Source organism: Pelophylax lessonae (assembly GCF_965119305.1).
Source record: "Pelophylax lessonae genome assembly, chromosome: 8".
Lineage (NCBI taxonomy): Eukaryota > Metazoa > Chordata > Amphibia > Anura > Ranidae > Pelophylax > Pelophylax lessonae.
Window position 1 is genome coordinate 125,242,942 of NC_138775.1, and position 21,139 is coordinate 125,264,080.

The following is a 21,139-nucleotide window of genomic DNA, read 5'->3' on the forward strand; positions in this document are numbered from 1 at the left end:
AGTAATTGGCGGTGTTCGATCGCTCAGTTCTCAGTGTAGAAGTGTTGGGGGACAGATGCAGTGTCTGACCAATGCTGCATCCACCTAAGTAAGTATAATTCTCAAAAAAAATAAAAAAAACTAAAAAAAAAAAAACTAAAACCATAATTCTCTATTAAAGCATTTAAATGTACAAAAAATATGGATGGATTTAAGTACATATATTTTATTATGAGAGATTAAATGAGATGTAGCAACTCCCTCATCTAAGGCCCTGTTTACACTAGTTAATTTCACCTGTATCTGCCATTGTGCTGCAAAGAACGCCAATGGAAATCCCATTATTTCCAGTGGTATCTCTTCACTTCAATGTAACATGGAGCAGTGCATTTTTCCAGAATTGCAGGAGCTTCTTTTGCTGTAGCAAAATGCAATTTTGGCTTTATAGACTTCTATGGGAGTGCATAAAAAAGGCATGCAGATGCATTCTGGAGCATTTTTTGGTAGTGTTTCGTGTTTAACAACCAGTATCCTTCTTTTACAAAAATAACATATGAAGCATGAAAACGCACCAAAAACTTGCATAAACACGTGCTATAAAAACACATTGATTATGCAGCAGCACTAGTTAAATTAGGCTAAATTGCCCAATTATAATAAAAAGAATAAAGTACATACAGTGAATAAAAATGCATTAAAACAAGTTTTTAAATTATTCATAAACAAAACTTACCACACATGTTAAATTAAACAAAACAATTGATACGCAAGAAAAATATTTTAAATAGGATAATTTTGATGTGCTTACTCTGAGTGATATTATGATGAAATGCCGCTGAGGTAGAACATGGAGATGTTGCACCAGCAGTGTCACTCCCAAAGGTAAGCAACTCCAAAGGAAACTGGAATGGCATATTAACTGGTACCAGGCCACCCAACATGCCAAATGGACTAAGTGAGGTTGTCGTCACGTTGGGATTAGCTACAGATAATGGTGCAGCCATAAGGGTCAAAGGTGATGTATTTGCAAGAAGAGATGCTGCAGACTATAAAAGAAAACTCGTGTTAGTGGTCAGTAAAAAAACACAGCTTTTCATAATTTAAATACACAGGAAACTTTCAGAATTAAAGAAATAAACCAAGTTTTTAAATTGTGCAGCACTTTGAGTAAAACCCAGACTTGCCTAATGTGATGCACCTACAAAAGGCTTAAAGGCTACGCTCATTTTTATTTTCTAAATTTCAGCTTCCCTACGTGGCAATATACCAGTAATATCTCTGTGTTGCAGAAACAAATGGCTAGGTTCATCTAACATGTTACTAAATAACCTGCCACCACCTTGACCCAATCCCCCATTGTGATGGTGGGTGGGAAATCCTCTCCCCGCACCCGCTGTCACAACTCAAAAAAACAGTAACTGCAGTAACTTGTTTCGGTTATCAAGCTAGTGTCAGCAGCCACTGACCTATAACCCCCCTCCCCGGAAATATATAGCCAGTGGCCACCACTCTTGATGTATAGGAGTCTTCACTAAATGACAGACCATGGTCCATACTAGGGCTGCAACTAACGATTATTTTAATAATCGATTAGTTGCCGATTATTTTTTCGATTAATCGGATAAAATCATAAAAAAACTCAATATGCCTTTTTTTTCATTTATTTAAGATAATAATGAACAAACAGAGTGTTAGTGCCGGTTCACACTTGTGCGGTTTGCGAAATCACATGTAATTTGGAGCGCACTGCTCATAAATTACATGCGATCTCATGTGCGGATGCAAGTTCCGCCATATACTTTGTATGGCTGAATTCGCAGCGCAACCACAGCAAACTCGCACATGAGGCTTTTTTTGAGCCGCCTCAGAATCGGATCGCACAGTGGTTCACACTTGTGCGATCTGATTCTGTGCAAACTTGCAGATCGCACTGCAATATGCAATTGCAACTGGGGGTGTCGTTAACTTTTAATTTGCACCCCCTGTGTATCGCAAATGGCAGTGTGAACTGCCAGATGTGCGGATGCGATGCGGGAACATGCTGAATATTCGCAGCGTTCCCGCATCGCACAAATGTGAACCGGCATTAAGGCCATCGCATCCGTACATCTGGCAGTTCACACTGCCATATGCGATACGCAGGGGGTGCAAATTAAAAGTTAACGACACCCCCAGTTGCGATCGCATATTGCAGTGCGATCTGCAAGTTCGCACAAAATCGGATCGCACAAATGTGAACCACTAACCACTGTGCGATCTGATTCTGAGGCGGCTCAAAAAAAGCCTCGTGTATGGCTGAACACGCATCCGCACATGAGATCGCATGTAATTTAGGAGCAGTGCGCTCCGAATTACATGCAATCTCGCAAACCGCACAAGTGTGAACCGGCACTTATACCAAAACTTTTTTTTTTTAATTAAGCTGCTATATACTGTAAATAATATAATAAAAGCTTATCCAGATAAAAGAGTTAATATTCCTTATAAGGTGCAATGTTATAATAGAAAAATAAGTGAATAAAAACATCCATGTCAGCCATAGATATGAAATAGGGAGCAAAGAAAGACCACCTATATGTGTTATATGGACGTTTTTAATCACTTATTTTTCTATTATAATATTGCACTTCATAAGGAATATTAACTCGTTTATCTGGATAAGCTTTTATTCGGTTTTTTGGCGGGCTGCATTGCATGGAATGGACACTGTAACTAGTACTAAGCTCGGCACTCACGTTTTGCTGCTTCTCCCTCAGCTCGATATGACTCACTCCCTCACTGACTCAGCAAGAAGGCAGAGAGGAAAGGAGAGGGGAGGGGGAGGAGGGAGGTCACGGAAGCCGTGCTGTGAGAGAGACACAGTGAGTGCACACTGCAGCTTCACAGAGCAGACGGAGCTCGCTGACAGTCGGGGAATGTCAAGAATGCAGCACAACTAATCGACGGAGCAACTAATCGATAATGACAATCGTTGACAACGATTGTCATTATCGATTATTATCGATTTAGTCGATTAGTTGTTTCAGCCCTAGTCCATACTGAGTGATACTCAAGTCCAGACCATTGGTCTGCAGTGCTGGATCCCCACTGAGCAGCAGTCATTGGTTGCTAGGACCGCCGGGGCTCTAGCAACCAAAGACATCACATATGTGCCCCATTCCCTGCAGCAAAGTTCACCTCCTAGCTCGCACCCCCTGCCTGCAGGAACATATTGGTCATGTACACTAGGCACTCTGATGGGGACACCTGATGTAAGGGGGCACTCTGATGGGGACACCTGATGTAAGGGGGTACTTTGACAGGGGCAACTGATATATGGGAGCACACTGATGAGGTCATCAGTGGGCAGGACATGTATGTGAATGTACACGGTTTGGGGAATCCTGATTTGTGGGGGGGCACCCCCCTCCCCCGATCTTAGAGTTTAAAGAGAAAACTGGATTTTTGACTTACCGTAAAATCCTTTTCTCTGAAGTTCATTGACAGACGCAGCTCCATATCCTTCTTGACCATTGGGTTATGCTGCCCCCTAGGAGTAGGACACTAGGCGGGAAAAAACTTTACCATGCCTATAGGGCAGTCCCGGCAGGCATACACCCAAACACTCTGCTATAGGCTTCAGTTTTGTTGCAAGCAGTGTTTAGAAGAAAACAACCCCATCCCACTGATAATTGGAGCGGCGGGTGCTCCATCTGTCAACTTTAGAGAAAAGGATTTTACTGTAAGTCAAAAATCCAGTTTTCTCTATCGTTCATTGACAGATGCTGCTCCATATCCTTTTTGACCACTGGGACGTCCCAAAGCAGTATTTGCATGAGGGGAGAGAAAAACAACGCAGAAAAGAACCTAATTTCCCAAGGGCTAAACTTAGCCAACCAGGTAACATGGAGCTCAACCAGGAACAATTGGAGCTCACCTAGAAACAACATACACCCTCAAAGAGACAAATTGCTTTTTTAAACAGCAGCCTGCAAAACCAAAAGAAGCATCCAAGGATGCCAACACATCTACCTTGTAGAATTTTGTGAACGTATGCACAGACGACCAAGTTGACGCCTTGCAAACTTGCATTACTGACACCTGATGGTGAAAAGCCCAAGAGGCACTCAGCGCCCTAGTAGAATGCGCCTTCACAGGGAAAGGAGGAACCTGACCCTTCAGTGAATAAGCCTGTACCACCGTCTCTTTGATCCATCTGGATATGGTTGCAGCAGACGCAGCCTATTCCTTTTGAGGTCCTTCGGTGAGGACAAAGAGAGAGTCTGATTTCCTGAAAGATTCAGTAACCGCCAGGTAAACTCTAATTGCCCGAACCACATCCAAAGAATGCAATCAATTTCCTTGGGATGCTTGGGCTTAGGACAGAGTGAAGGCAACACAATATCTTCATTCAAATGGAAATCAGAAACCACCTTAGGAAGAAAAGACTGATTAGGTCGAAGTACCACTTTATCTCTGTGGACCACAAGATAAGGTGAACGGCAGGACGCTGCCAATTCAGATACTCTGGAGGCAGAAGTAATAGCCACCAAAAAGGCAACCTTCTGAGACAGTGTAAGCAGAGGAATATCCCTAATGTTCTCAAAAGGAGGTTTTTGAAGAACAGACAATATCAAATTAGGATCCCATGGAGGTAGCGGAGATCTCCTCGGAGGAGCCACGTGGCAAACCCCTTGAATAAAAGAGTGAATCAAGGCATGCATAGCTAAAGGACGTTGGAAAAACACAGCCAGACCAACACTTGGCCTTTGATAGTGCCAAAAGCCAACCGCTGTTCAACCTCTTTTTGAAGAAAGGTCAAAATCCTAGCCCCCAAAAAAAGATGCACCTTCAACGAGTCACACCATGAGATGTACGATTTCCATGTTCGATTATAGATCTTCCTAGAAGTAGACTTTCTGGCCTTGAACAGTGTAGGAATCACTGAATCAGAAGGACCTCTAAAATTCAATACCTGGCTTTCAACAGCCACACGACTGTAAAGCAGGATGGAAGATCGGCCCTTGACACAGCTTCCCTGAGAGGAAGTCTCCAAGGAGAATTGGCGATCAACCTTACCAGATCTGCGTACCAAGATCAGCTAGGCCAGTCTGGGGCCACCAGAATGACCGGAATCCCTTCCACCTCTATCCTGCGTAAAAGCCTCGGCAGGAGTTTCAGTGGAGGGAACGCATAGATCAGTCGATACTGACCCCAAGGAGCCACCAGTGTGTCTGTGGTGTCGGCCAGAGGATCCTGAGACCTGGCTACAAATCTCTAAACCTTCTTGTTGAGGTGAGAAGCTAACAGGTCAAAGTCGGGTGTCCCCCACCGGACACACAGGAGGTGAAACACCTCTGGGTGCAGAGAACATTCCTCCTGATTCAACACCTGATGACTCAGGTAATCCCCCCTGCCAGTTTTTAACACCTTGGACCCCTGGACACACAGCTTCCCCAGCACTCCTCCCCAGCCAGACATGCTGGCGTCTGTGGTTACCACAGTCCAATACAAGGGGAGGAAGGACTTGCCCTGGCATAGTGCTAATGAGTGAAGCCACCAGAGAAGAGCAGTGTTTGTGTTGTGACTCAACCGAATCATATTGTCCAAGGACTTTGGATCCTTGTTCCATTTGACAAGAATTTCCCTTTGCAAGGGTCTCGTGTGGAACTGAGCAAACAAAACCGCCTTGAAGGTGGACACCATAAGACCTAAGGCTCGCATGCAAGGGGGGGGGGGGGGAACCTTGCCGAAGCGGAGTGCAGAGTCAGGCCCAGATAATCCAGTTTTAAAGGATGGTACCAGGGCAGATTTTTTTAAATTTAAGTTCCAACCGAACTCTTGCAGAGTCGGTACAGTGATTGCCAAGTCGCCCAACAGGGCTGAATGTGAGTCTGCTCTTAAGAGGAGATCTTCCAGGTACCCTAGTACCGCAATCCCCCGTTGTCGCCGTAATGCCAATACCGGAGCCTAGACTTTGGTGAAGACCCTGGGGCGGAGGCGAGATCAAAGGGTAGCGCCACAAATTCATAATACTCCTCTCCTACAGCGAAGCGAAGAAAATGTTGGTGTCCAGCGTATTTAGGGATGTGTAGATATGCATCCTTGATATCAATGGAGGCCAAAAAGTCTCCTTGGTGTGAAACCGCCACTACCGTGCGAACTAACTCCATTCAAAACTTCTGTACCCGCACAAAGCGGTTCAGAGCCTTGAGGTCCAGGATTGGATGTACTTTGCATTCTTTCCTGGGCACAGTGTACAGGTTTAAATAGAAACCCTGAAAGCGTTCCTGAGAAGGAACCGTAACAATCACCCCTTGCAACAGCAGATCTTGTACCGCCTCTCGTAGATCCCTTAACCTGGTCTGGGCGTAGAATGGACGGGAAGAACCTGTCTGACGGTAAAGACCGGAATTTAATCTTGTAACCTGATCGGGTCAGTTTGTGGACCCATTTGTCGTGAATCAAGGAAGTCCATGGTTCTGGAAAGAAGCGAAGACATCCAGATATGGATGAGGGCGTCCCATCATGCTGACAGGATTTGCATGCAGGTCTGGATTGGCCTGTTCTCAGCTTACCCGACCATGTCTTCCTGGAACCCCCAGAATAGCTTAGACACTTTTTCCTGCGTGCCAGAGGCACGAAAGGGCCGCCTGTGAAAGAAGGCCCCCATCTATTACGTGGTGGCTTGCCCTTGGTGGATTGAGGAAGAAGAGTTCTCTTCCTGCCTGTGAGTCCTTTCATTAACTCATCCAATGAGGAACCAAGCAAATGGTTGCCAAAAAGGGGAGATCTGATCAAGCCTTTTTTGAGGCCTGATCTGCAGACCAGCTTTTTAGCCACACCATGCGTCTAATAGCTACCCCCACCGCGGACAATCTGGCTACAAGGGGGGCCACATCTAGCGACTCATCACATATTAATAGTAGGGCTCTGTCAAGCCTGGAGAGAGCTGTTCTGTTTCCAAGTCCCTTTTTAGTAACTTTGTCCATTCCGTTATAGTCTGGGAAACCAGAGTGATCACGAAGATCGGTTTAAGGATTGAGCCCACTAGCACGTGTAAATGGCGGGGCAGAGGGTCTGTAAAGACTGGGGACTCCTCGACTGGGACCACAGTAGATTTGTTCAGTCTGGAAACCGGATGGTACACCTTTGGTGGTACGCCTTTTAAATCGGTTAGCGCCTTTTAAAACGCTTTGGCACCACTAACATCTGTTTGATGGGCCTCCACTGTTCACTGCCAATTTTGTAAAAAAGCTCCGGACAAGGGAAAACCTTGGCCGACTTCTGGGATTTGCGAATGCCAAAAGACACCTGCGTCCCTGACGCTGCAGAATCATCCGCCATTTTGAGAGTTTACTGCACTGACACTTTAAGTGCCTCCACCAGCATGTTTTCCCGCATGGCTGCAGATGAGGATATGTCGTCCTCGCCATCCGATTGCGATCAAGCAGAACCCTTAGGGTAACCTACGTCCGTGGTGGCCATATCTACCCCAGAATCTCAGGATACAGGAGAGGCAGGGGAGGGCATAGGGTGCTTTTTACTAGTGGTATTTTTGATAAACCATATCCACTTTTGACACCAGGTTTTCCAAAACTGCCATCAAGGCAGACAGGGGTTGCGACCCGGAGGTCCCCGCAACCGCAAGGAGGGGATCAGTAGGCAAAATGTGTTCCTGGGACTTCATTATGAACCCTGGAATAACGCAGTGTCACTTTAAGAAAACTGCAAAAAAAAAAAAAAAAAAAAAACAGACCGCGCCGCTGCACCAGCGGTACTACAAGTCCCAGTCACTAGCACTGCCGATAGCAGGGTGAGCGAGGAAGACCTACAGGGACCCCAATATACATACCACCAATCGATATTGGGGCGAACAGGATCGTTCTGCTATTAGAAAAAACGATCTTCACAGAAAAAGGAAATACCTGGGTCATTCACTAGAGTAAAGACCTAGCTGCTGTCCAGCAATCGCAGACTCCAAGAAAATGGCCGTCCAATGCATACTTATGGGGAAACCACAAAAACATGTCCGCCCATTTATTTCTATGGGGAAGTCTGCAAAATGAGGCTGAACGATTCTACAGCAAAATGGTGGCCCCCACGGCAGGTCATGTGGTCTCCAGGACCCCCTAAGGCAGGGGTCTTCAAACTATGGCCCTCCAGTTGTTTCGGAACTACAATTCCCATCATGCCTAGTTATGTCTGTGAATATCAGAGTTTTCCAATGCCTCATGGGAAGTGTAGTCCTGCTGGAGCTGGAGGGCCATAGTTTGAGGATCCCTGCCCTAAGGGGTCCAAACGTTAAGTGGCATCGGGGGGTCCCTGTCAGAGACCCCCACCAGGATTAACCCCCCCCCAGTGGATCCGCTAAAGCGGCCTTGGCGCGTCCACCCCCGTGGAATCCCGTTGATGAGTTATAGGGGGAAACTTACTTACCATACCAACGATATTGGGTCGGCACCACCCCAGACCGACTGCCAAGGGGTACGCTGCGACTCCAGGTTGAACCAGGTCGTGTGCACCCCAGCGAGGTGTTTCACTCACGGGCTAGCCCCTGTCTACTGGGGCTCTGTCGTTGCAAGGCCTAGCGATGGGCTATAACCTGCACACGCACGCTGGCCGGTCTGGAAGACCTTAAGGATCTAGAATATTCAGTCCAAACCCCAGTCCTGCTGTTGACTGCAGTTTTCAACAAAGGTTCCCTTTAAAATAAAAAAGCAAGCTAAGACCGAAGTCCCAGCCGGGAACTAGGTCCTACACCTAAACTGAAACCTATAGCAGAGTGCGTGGGTGTATATGCCTGCAGGGACTGCCCTATAGGCATGGTAAAGTTTTTTTCTGCCTAGTGTCCTACTCCTGTAGAGGACAGCATAACCCAATGGTCAAGGATATGGAGCTGCGTCTGTCAATGAACGAATGAGAAATTATGTTTTCCCCAAATACCACTAGAAATAGGGGTTGGCAAGAGAGAGGAGAAGGAAGATAGCGGAGACAACCAAATGGATGGAAAAAACAGAATGAACAGTGGAAAAAAAAAAAAAAAAAAAGAAACACCACAAATTCTTATTACTCCACCTATAACCATTTTTTTTACATTGAAGTATGTAAGAGAACATGATGATAAGTCACCAGCTCCTCTGTCCCCTTGTTTCTTTTTTTAGGAAGAGACAGTCCAGTTAGGGAGAGGAGAGAATGGAGAATGGATGAGATGAAGAGGAGACAGGAGAATTGAAAAGAGTGTCAAAAAAAAGTTCAAAAGACAAAGACGCCAGTAGGTGAATGTATTGTATATATAACTCAACAGGTAACTCCACTTTTGTGGGGAAAAAATTAGCACATAAAAAAAAAATATATAGCGTAAAATGGCAACTGAAATCATATTGTAATCGAATGTTAATAAAAATTACCTTTCCCTTTCAATCTGCAGCGCTGTAATTTTCTTTATAATACAGTGCAATATGCCTACCTGGAGGCGCTCTTTAAACAGATGGTGTACAGAACGCCCCGTGAAAATGTAATTTCCTGCTTGTGTGATTGGCTTACTGATTTTCACATAATTCGGCACTAAAATACAAATCAGGTTTTGAGCATCCCCTGCAGCTAAAATTTAGTTTTTAGTAAGGTACTCCCAAAAAAAAAAAAAAAATCACATCTAAAGGGATGCAGACCCTGCCAATTGCCTCATCATAGCTATGCAGGTGCAGCAGCTGAATAATTATTAAACCACCCCTATACTGATTCACCCTGCACATAGACTCGAACACCATTTTCTTCAGAATAACAAAAGGTAGGAATAGGCAACAATGCTTGTTAACCCCTTCATGCCTAGGGGAAAACAAATCTCAACGCCTAAGCCAAAATTTGACATGTGTTAGCAAAACCGTACATATCATCACAACTACTTTGTGCATCGAGGTGGATTAAAACTTGATTTTTTTTCAGGACAAATTGGGCTTTCATTTGGTGGCAAACGGTAACAGATATCTCCTGTTTTTGTTTTTTTATATCTAGGAAAAACTGGACTTTTTTTTTTTTTAACTGTATATTTCTTGCTACAACCATAACCTACCACAAAAGAACAACCCAAAATAAATTCTCCTGCTCCTGGCGATCGCAGCAATAACACATATATTAGTTATTATATTATATTAGTTAGAGGTTTTTAAAGAATGAGTTTCAAAAGATTTAGAGGAACTGGAAATAAAAAAAAGTTGCCGGCCAAGAATATGTGAAGAAAGGTATAAAGAGATTAGTAGAAATAAAGGATGTAGTTATAAGACCTTCCAATAAGGTGGGGGGGCTATAAGACTATAAGAAGGAAGTGGACAGACTACAGACGAATGATAGAAGCACATACAGGTGCATCTAAAAAATAATTAAATATCATCAAAAAGTAACATTTCAGTAATTCAATTCAAAAAGTAAAACTAATATAGACTCATTACATACAGAGTGATATATTTCAAGCATGTCTTTCTTTTCACTTTGATGATTATGGCTTACAGCTAGTGAAAACCTAAAATTCAGTATCTCAGAAAATTAGATTATTACATAAGACCAATAAGAAAAAATTATGTTTAATACAATGTTGTCCATGTACAGTATAGTATGCACTCAATACTTGGTCAGGGCTGCTTTTGCATGATTTACACAGCATCAATGCGGCGTGGCATGGGGGTGATCAGCCTGTGGCACTGCTAAGGTGTTATGGAAGTCCAGGTTGCTTTGATAGTGGCCTTCAGCTCCTCTGCATTGTTGGGTCTGGTGTCTCATCTTAATTTTGACAGATTCTCTATAGGGTTTAGGTCAGGCGAGTTTGCTGGCCAATCAAGCATGCACGGTGATACCATGATCATAAAACCAGGTATTGGTAGTGTGGGCAGGTGGCAAGTCCTGCTGGAAAATTAAATCAGCATCTCTATAAAGCTGGTCAGCAAAGGAAAGCATGAGGTGCTCTAGAATTTCCTGGTAGAGGGCTGCGCTGACTTTGGACTTGATAAAACACAGTGGACCAAGACCAGCAGATGACATGGCTCCCAAATCATCACTGACTGTGGAAACTTCACACTGGACCTCAGCAACTTGGATTCTGTGCCTCTCCACTTTTCTTCCAGACTCTGAGACCTTGATTTCCAAATGAAATGCAAAATTTACTTTCATCCGAAAAGATTACTTTGGACCACTGAGCAACAGTGTAGCCCCTTTTCCCCTTAGTCCAGGCAAGGGGCTTCTGACAGTGTCTCTGGTTCAGGAGTGGCTTGACACAAGGAATGTGGCAGTTGTAGACCATGTCCTGGATTAGTCTGTGTGTGGTGGCTATTGAAGCACTGACACCAGCCGTAGTCCACTTCTTGTGAATCTCCACCAAATTCTTGAATGGCCTTTGCTTCACAATCCTCTCAAAGCTGCAGTTATCACTGTTGCTCGTGCACCTTTTTCTACAACACTTTTTCCTTCCACTCAACTTTTCATTAATATCCTTGGATACAGCACTCTGTGAACAGCCAGCTTCTTTAGCAATGACTTTTTGTGACTTACCCTTCTTCTGGAGGGTGTCAATGACTGTCTTCTGGACAACTGTCAAGCCAGCAGTCTTCCCCATGATTGTGTAACCTACTGAACCAGACTGAGTTAATTAGCTTATTAGAGCATATTAAACTTTTTCACAATATTCAAATTTTCTGAGATACTGAATCTTGGGGTTTCACTAACTGTAAGCCATAATCATCAAAATGAAAAGAAAGACATGCTTGAAATATATCACCCTGTGTTTAATTAATCTATATAATATATGATTTGCATTTTTTTTTATTGAATTACTGAAATGAAATAACTTTTTATTATATATATTCCAATTTTTTGAGATGGACCTGTATATGATTCTGAGAAAAAAAATCCTAGTTTTGAGTAGTAAAAGGAACTGAGGAAACTGTTGAAGTAGGAAAGAAAGTTGAAAGTGTTGAACACGAAAGAACTTAAAGAGATGTATGGGTTTCTTTTTCTTTTTTTAGATTTATACTTACCTAGGCGGATGCAGCATCTGTCCCCAATGCCTCTACACTGAGAACCGAGCAATCAAACACCGCCAATCACTTAGTTCTTGACAGCTCCTCTACCCCCACCTCGCTCACTGGAGCGCTGGGCTGTGGAGGGGACGGTGCGGCAGCTCAGGCTCTCAGCGGCTCCTTGAGAGACTGGGCTGGGTGTCGGTCCAGGCACCTGGCTGTTCAAGACTTCCATTTTTGTTTAGGACGCAGTGCCTAGACTGACTTCTGTGACATCAGCAAAGAGCGGACTTCAGCCCGGGTGAGAAAACAGATCTGCACTCCTGTGATCCATATTAGATATACAGCCAAACAAGTTTTGGCTGTACATCTCCTTTAAATACTTAGTTCTATTGGGTTGTAGAACCTTGATTATTATCTATCAAAGAAGCATAAGAGTATTAGAAAATCCCCTTGGTAGATTCATTATGTGTAAGATTAAGACAAAATATTGATTTTTCTTTTTTTATGCAATCGTAGGTTCAACAAATGGAGGCTCTTTTGAAAGACACAAAACATTTAATTCAGCGATTAAATGGCCTGGGATGTATACCAGCCACTTCCAATTAATTATTTACAATTATTAATCATAATGATGCAATGGAAGTGGCAAGAGGGGCACTCAATCAGTTCTTACATCTGTCCAGAAAACAGAAGTTGTTAAAAATAAACCGCCCCAATTGGTTTGTTTTTATAGGTTTATAGATCACATTTTATTAATGTGGGAAGGTGACGAAACAAGAATGGAAGCATTTAAAGCAAAAAATGAATACCAATGAGAAAAAATATCAAGTTAACAGGGAAATCAACATAAAAAAAAACCATAATGTTTGGATCTGGTGGCAGAGCATGAGAATGGACGGTTGACAACAAAAACTTACTTCAAACCTTCAAGACAGTTTTTAAACATCCTGAGAGGGCCATTTATTAGAATGAGAGGAAACTGCACACAAGGGGGGGGGGGGGGGGTGGAGACATACTGTATCTCACAAAAGTGAGTACACCCCTCACATTTTTATAAATATTTTATTATATTTTTTTTTGTGACGACACTGAAGAAATTACACTTTGCAACAATGTAAAGTAGTGAGTGTACAGCTTTTATAATAGTGTAAATTTGCTGTCCCCTCAAAATAACTCAACACACAGCCATTAATGTCTAAACTGCTGGCAATAAAGGGAGGCCCAATTAGCCATTTTCACTCCCTGGTGTCATGTGACTCGTTAGTGTTACAAGGTCTCAGGTGTGAATGGGGAGCATGTGTGTTAAATTTGGTGTTATCGCTCTCACTCTCTCATACTGGTCACTGGAAGTTCAACATGGCACATCATGGCAAAGAACTCTCTGAGGAACTGAAAAAAAAAAAAAAAAAGAATTGTTTCTACACATAAAGATGTATATAAAGCTATAAGAAGATTGCCAAGGCCCTGAAACTGAGCTGCAGCACGGTGGCCAAGACCATACAGTGGTTTAACAGGACAGGTTCCACTCAGAACAGGCCCCGCCATGGTGGTCAACCAAAGAAGTTGAGTGCACATGCACATGTGTCAATTCCAGAGGTTGTCTTTGGGAAATAGACATATGATTGCTGCAGAAGTTGAAGGGGTGGGGGGTCAGCCTGCCAGAGCTCAGACCATACGGCGCACGCTGCATCAAAGTGGTCTGCATGGCTGTCGTCTCAGAAGGAAGCCTCTTCTAAAGATGATGCACAAGAAAGACCACAAACAGTTTGCTGAAGACAAGCAGACTAAGGACATGGATTACTGGAACCATGTCCTGTGGTCTGATGAGACCAAGATAAACGTATTTGGTTCAGATGATTTCAATCGTGTGTGGCGGCAACCAGGTGAGGAGTACAAAGACAAGTGTGTCTTGCCTACATTTAAGCATGGTGGTGGAAATGTCATGGTCTGGGGCTGCATGAGTGTTGTTGGCACTGGGGAGCTACAGTTCATTGAGGGAACCATGAATGCCAACATGTAATGTGACACACTGAAGCAGAGTATGTTCCTCTCCCTTTGGAGACTGGGCCGCAGGGCAGTATTCCAACATTATAACAACCCCAAACACACTTCCAAGAAGACCACTGTCTTGCTAAGTGGTCTTGCTAGTGAACCCATTTGTCGTTTACCAAAGGAGGTCCACAGGCTCAGAAGCCAGCGAAGACATCCCCCCACCCAAGGCATGGGTGAGGATGCACCTTCATGCTGAAAAAGCCTTGTCTGTGGGTCTAGAGCAGGTGTCACTTAATGGCGGACCGCGGTCCGGTTCCAGGCCAAGTAACCTTCCTACCCGGACTGCAGCCTTGCCAAGTAGTTCCCTGTTTGTCCTGTCCCTGCCGCTGGCTCGCCTACCTGACTGCCTGCTGCTATGTTCACAGCATGGTAGCCGTGGCAGGTCTGTCCCTTCCATAATATCGCTGCATTGCCCCCTCCCCACACTGCCTGTCTTATTCAAGACGTGAAGCACAGCCGCTGTGAACAAAGGGCGGGACTTTTAAAGTTAAGAAGCGGATGATTGTTTGTTAGGCAGTGGGGCGGTCCCAGCAATCAATCACCCACCTTTAACGTGAAAAGTCCCGCTCTTTGTCCAGGGCTGCCGTGATTTCCGTCTTGTGTGAATAAGGTAGGGCTCTCTGGGTAGGGGGGAATGCTGTGCTGTTATGAAAAGAACAGGAGTTTAATATCGAGAGAGGATTGTGATGGAGGGATTATGTGATGGGGGGGTTATGTGATCCAGGGGGGTTATGTGATAGGGGGGTTATGTGACGGGGGTCTGTGATTAGGGGGGTTCTGTGATGGGTTAGTCTGTGATTGAGGGTCTGTGAAAGGTCAGTCTTGGGTGGGGGGGGGGGGTCTGTAAAAGTTTAGTCTGTGGTGAGCGGTCTGTGATGGGTCAGTTTGTAAATGGGTCAGTCTGTGACTAGGGGGTTCCGTGATGGGTCAGTTTGTGATTGGGATCGGTGATGGGTCAGTCAGTGATCGGGGGGTCTATGATGAGACAGTCTGTGATGTAAAAGGGGGTGTTTGAAAGGGGGGTACTGAGGATACTGATGTAAAAGGGGGTCTGTGATGTGAATGGGGGGCTGAGGACACTGATGTAAAAGGGGTCTGATGTGAAGAGGGGGGGGGGGGGGGGACTGAAGACACTGCACTAGCAAAACACAGGTCTCTGCAAGGGCAATAGAAAACAATTGTTTTCTATGTGTCCTATTCACACTGCAACAGCACCCCTGAGTGCTGAGCAGTACAGTGTTAAATGCATACTGTTTCTATGCACCAAAACTGAGCTGCGGTGCATAAACAAAAATTTAATTTAATTTTGACATTTCAATAAAGTTGAAAAAACAAAACATATCACATATTACAAAAAGCGTGATATGTGTGTGGGGCCCTAAAGGTGTGTGTGTGTGTGTGTGTGTGTGTGTGGGCACTGTGACGTGCAAGAAAGGCAAGAAAGGCTGCGATGTGGAGTCATAGCACCAATATGACATCCGCTGGAAGAAAATGTTTCCGACCGGACCCCAATGAATTTTATTTAGGTACCCCTGGTCTAGAGAATCCCGCTTTTGGCTTGCCAGACCAGGGCCGCTTTGAACCCTTGTCAGTGGACCCCGAGGTACGAAAAAACTTTTTGTGAGCCGAGAAAGACGGTCCACGTCTGCGACAAGGTTCTTTTCCCTTCCCAGACGGTGGAAGAAAGGTACTCTTCCTACCTTTGAGACTCTTAATGATGTCATCCAGGGTAGCCCCAAACAGGTGATCACCTTGAAAGGGTAAATCAGTCAGAGCTTTAGAAGTCTGGTCCGCATACTTATGCCATAATACACGTCTAAGCACCACTGCCAAAACAGATAGCTTAGAAATCAGGGGAACAAGCATCCAAAGAGGCATCGCAGATAAACTGCAGCCCCTGGACCAACAGGTCCACCAACTCAGCAAAAGCAGGGGGAATCTGCTCACTCTCTAGGTCACAGCACAAAAGTTAGTGTTTGCGACAGCAGGGCAATGGCCGGGACTGACCTCAGCGCAGAACCAGCAATAGTGCACATATTATGGGCCACAGACTCCACCTTCCTGTCAGCCTGTCATGGTTTCCTTGTTCAACCTGGACACAAGGGGGTTCACCAATGGTGGGACAGATCACTTCTTGACAAGAGATTCTTCAAAGGGGTACCACACAGCATAGCGTTTAGGAACCACAAAGGGACATTTTGGACACTCCCATTCTTTATATACAAAATTGTCAAAATAGCAGGGATAAGGAAACACCTTTGCCATGCGAGATGGCTTGTGGGTGCACAAGGGAACAGGCACCTCCGCCGCAGTCTCAGCTACATCCTCCATTTTTAAAGTCTCCCTTACAGATATAATCATCAAATATAACCTGCTGCCTCTGAGAGGGGGGTCAAGATGGGGAAACATGCTCCTCAGACTCCCTAAGCAAAAAGGGGGAACACACCACAAAAAGTGTCTAGCACCCCACCAGAGTAGCACCGGTCTGCACCAGGAGATTCAAATCCGCAAAGTACAGCCAAGCCATTAAAGCCAGCAACTGTAAAGCAAGATGGAAGATTGGCCTTTGAGACAACCGATCTCCTCTAAAAGGAAGTCTCCAAGGAGCATCGGCGACCAACCATATCAGTTCTGCGCACCAAGACTGGCAAACCCAGTCTGGAGCCACTAGGATGGCCTATATCACTTCTGCCTTGAGCCTACGCAGGAGTCTTGGTAGAAGTTCTAGAAAAGGAAAGATGTATATCAGACGATACTGGTCCCAAAGGAGCCACCAGTGCATCTGTGGTGTCGGCCAGAGGATCCTGAGACCGTGCCACAACCCCAAGCACCTTCCTGTTGAGATGAGAGGCCAACAGGACCACCTCTGGAGTTCCCCACCGGAGACAGAACTTATGAAACACCTCCGGAGGAAATGTCCAGTATATATCCAGACCCCCTGAGCACAATCCGTTGCCAAAAACGCCACCCCACTCGGACGGGCTGGCATCCGTGGTGACCAACGTCCAATGCAGGGGAAGGAAGATTTACCCTGTCAAAGTCAGGGACCCTCTCGTACCCCGGCTCAACAGGATCAGATTCTCTAGAGATCTTTGCAGAAATCTTGTGTGAACAGGTTTTGGAACTCATCCCATGGGAGGAACATTCTGGCTGAGGCCGAGTCCAGAAAAGACCTAGATAGTCCAACTAGGTGGACGGAACCAGAGCCATACCTGGAAATTAAATTTCCAACCAAACTACTGCAGAGTGCACACAGTAAACTCCCAGTTGTCCTTCAGAGCAGTCAGAGACCGGTCGCAGAAGAAGATCATCCAGGTACTCCAGTACCGCAATCCTGCACTGGCGCAAAAATGCCAACACCGGGGGCCCAATTGTGAAAACCTAGGAGGTTGAGGTGAGACCTCTTGACAATGCTCCTCGTCTACAGCAAGCTTAGGAAGCACGGATGACCGACATATCAGAATCGGGGAGCGGACAGGATTATTTTCCGTTCCTGATACCTGCCCAGTTTCTGGAGTACTCCGGGGATTGGCATCAGAGGAGGGAAGGCATTGGCTGGTTTGTATTGCCACAGCTGGTTTAGAACTCTCAGCCCAACCAATTTCTTTTCTAGGTTGTCTTGGTCGGGCCACCACTTCAAAGAGTTCTGGTTCTGTGAAAGGAGGGTGAGTATCCTGCCCAAGGAATTTATTCCTTCTACCCAAAAGTATATCTGGAAGAACCGTAGTTCTTTTGCAGGGGGTTGAGCCCATGAAGTGGCTGGGATGCTTCCTGGATTCCTTTGGATCATGATCTGGTAATATTTTCCTGAAGGTCTGGGTACCACTGAGATATGGGAACAAGACCCCCGGAAACACCGGCTTTTTGGTACTGGAACAATTACTGGTAATTTTCCTAGTTCTTGAATCCCTAGAAGCATCATGAGCTGTTCCCTTGCCACTATTCTGGGGGCATTTGTAAGGGTTACTTTCGGAGGGGATATAAGTGCAGCTTGTAGTCTGTAGCCTATTTTTAGGATGCTGAGGGTAAAAGGAAAGACTGTCATTTCTTCCCTTGGAGAAAAGAGTTCCAGTCTGTCCCCTACTTTGACATTGGAGTCATTTTTTGTCCCTTGCAGCTGGGGTGGAGGAAGAAGGAGAATTGTTTCTTGACTTTTCCCTCCTGAAGCTCCAATTTTTTGTAACCTTCCCTCTATTTTGCTGCTTATTTTCCCTAGGGCCACGAAAAAACTTTTTATTAGTTTCTTTTGGTTTTGTGGGAAATTTAACCCCTTTTTCTGAGAATCTGGAAAGGACCTCGTCAAGTCCTGAACCAAACAAGAGAGACCCTTCAAATGGAAGGCCACAGAGCTTGGTCTTGGACGTGATGTCAAATATAAGGATCGTAGAAAGAAGGTAGTACAATCTACTAGGGTCAGGGAAATGATAAGCTCCAGGCACATGTTATGTCGGCTACTAGCAGGCTTTTGCATAGGTCAGTAAGGATACGGATTATCACTTACACTGTCTGACTGTCTGACCAAAGCACTAGCTTTGGACTCTGCTTTTCCGCTACCTAGCGGCTCCGGCGTCTCCTCCATGCTTCTCTTCCTTCCCTTCACGTCGCGCACGTCTGACATCTGTGCCGGAAGTTCCGGATTGAAAGCGAGGTTTGGAAAACCCGTCCTCTCAGCTTCTGCGGCTGGAAATTCAAATCTTCTTACGGAGGAGAGCTGCTAGCGCCGGAATCAAGACCTGGAAACACATCAGAAGTGACCGAGGGCTTGCTCTGTGGGCGACCTATGAGTTCCCTTGGATGGGAGTGCAGGGACTGCTCCGCTCGTAGGGTCCCCCCCCCCCCTACTCCAGAGAGTTCTGCTTTCTGCCGAACCTGGCTCACAGGGTACCTTTCGACTCATAGGCGTCTGCAGGTGAGATCTTAATCTGCATTTCTTTGTAGGAAGAAACACAATCTAAACTGGGGCCAGAGGGAAAGGTGGGGCCTTTTAACTGTTCTTAATTGATTGTGTTTCCAGTAGGGAGGAGCCTATCATCTCTCATTGTTGGGCTGTCCTGGAAGGTGAGGAGAGAACATCTTAATTTTGACCGGTTACATATATCCTCATTTGATGTTTTTAGGCTGCTCTTGTGATTTTTCCCCATACCCACCCTGGGTTTAGGAACTCTGAACACCCTACCGCTAATGTGCCCAATGAATCTTGTTTTCCACTGGTTAATTCTACATCTGCGCGCGGGAGCCGACGTTCACAGCACAGGGCTCTGAAGTAACCGGCCCGAGCGGCCGTTCCTTCAGAGCGCATGCGCCAGTGATGTCACTGGCTGCATGCAAAGTAAATATCTCCTAAACGGTGCATGTTTAGGAGATATTTACAGTACCTACAGGTAAGCCTATGATAAGACTTACCTATAGGTACAAGTTGCAGAGGAGGTTATACTTCCTCTTTAAAGTGGTTAAGGGATACTGTCTATTGAAACGCTTAGGCACCGCCATATTGCAGTTAGAACAGCTTCACTGACTCGCGACAATTTTCTCACAATAGGCAGAAAAAATGGAATACCTTTGCCGTTTTAAGGGGATCTGCGGGCCCCAAGGGGACCGACACCTCTGGCGCAGCAGCAGCTGCATCCCTCATGTTTAAAGTTTCTCGCACCGATACAATAAGTGCATCCACCAGCGCCTTTTCATGCTCATATGCAGTAAAAGAGGAATCATTCTAATTATCAGAGCACTCAAAGTGCGTGGACGCAGACCCAGTAGGGTTGCAATATACCAAGCTCACCCTGAAAACATAACAAGCAGGGGAGGCCGCCGACCTTAGTCCTGCAAGGAGACGCCAGCCAAAGGTCCACAAAAGGACCACCTATTAGACCCCGCAAAAAAGCAAAAGGGTCAACCTCCATAGAGGACATAATAGTACATAGCCCCCTTGAGGAGGAGAGGCGCCCACTGTGACGCGGACGCACATGCAGACTGCCCTCGCAAACACACAATAATGGCTGCTACACTTCACTAAAAATGAAGTCCCCCCACAGCAGCACCCGGTTCAAGGGAGGCACCAGGCCTGAACCAGAAAGGTAAACACTGGGTAACAGGAAAGCTCAACAGGAGCGAACAAGCCCAGGAAAGCAAAATAACCAAGGGGAAAAGACCCCAACAGGAGGAGACAGGCTAAAAACCACCATGTCTCCCCTAAGGCACTGCACCGCACTCAGAACTTTGCGGCCAAAAGAGGCATCTGCCGATGCCAGAACATCAAGTTTGTAAAATTTAGTAAAGGTATGCATGGACGACCAGGTCGCCGCTTTGCACACCTGGGACACCGACGCCTGATGGCGGAAGGACCAAGACGCACTAACCGCTCTGGTAGAGTGCGCCGTGACAGGGAAAGGTGGAACCTGATCCCTAATTGAATAGGCCTGTACAATCGTCTGTCTGATCTATTTGGAAATGGTTGCCGCAGATGCAGCCGTACTCTTCCGAGGTCCCTCAGGAAGGACAAAAAGAGAATCCGACTTTCTGAAGGATTCAGTAGACGACAGGTAAACCCTGATCGCCTCACCACATCCAAAGAATGCAAGGCAAACTCCTTAGGATGCTTAGGCTTTGCACACAGCGAAGGCAAGACAATGTCCTCATTGAGATGGAAATCCGAAACCACTTTCGGAAGAAAGGACTGATGAGGTCGCAAGACCACTTTATCTTTATGAACAACCAGATAGGGAGAGCGGCACGACAGAGCTGCCAACTCCGACACTCTGCGAGCAGATATGATTGCCACCAGAAAGGCAACTTTCCGTGACAGCACCAGCAGAGGAATCTCCCGGATGTTCTCAAAGGGAGGACGTTGCAAAACGGACAAAACCAAATTCAGGTCCCAAGGAGGCAAGGGTGCCCTCCTAGGGGGAGCCAGATGAGGCACCCCTTAAATGAAAGTGCAGATCAAGGAATTCGACACCAGAGGGCATTGAAAAAGAATGGCCAGCGCAGATAACTGGCCCTTAATAGTGGTCAGCGCCAGACACTGCTCCACACCAGTTTGCAGGAAAGCGAACACCCTCGCCACCGAAAAGAAGCAGGGATGGAACCCCTGGGTTTCACACCAGGCGAAATAAGCCTTC

At 45.7% G+C, this 21,139-nt stretch overlaps 1 protein-coding gene across 1 annotated transcript in view; it reads right to left on the reverse strand.

Moving 5' to 3' along the window:
• The window catches only part of UBN2 (ubinuclein 2), a 655,942-nt gene that overhangs the window by 99,121 nt on the left and 535,682 nt on the right, over positions 1 to 21,139 (reverse strand). Inside the window, exon 15 of the mRNA XM_082266188.1 lies at positions 788 to 1,025. Within this exon, the coding sequence (XP_082122314.1) occupies positions 788 to 1,025 (238 nt within the window). The remainder of the gene's footprint in view (positions 1 to 787; positions 1,026 to 21,139) is intronic.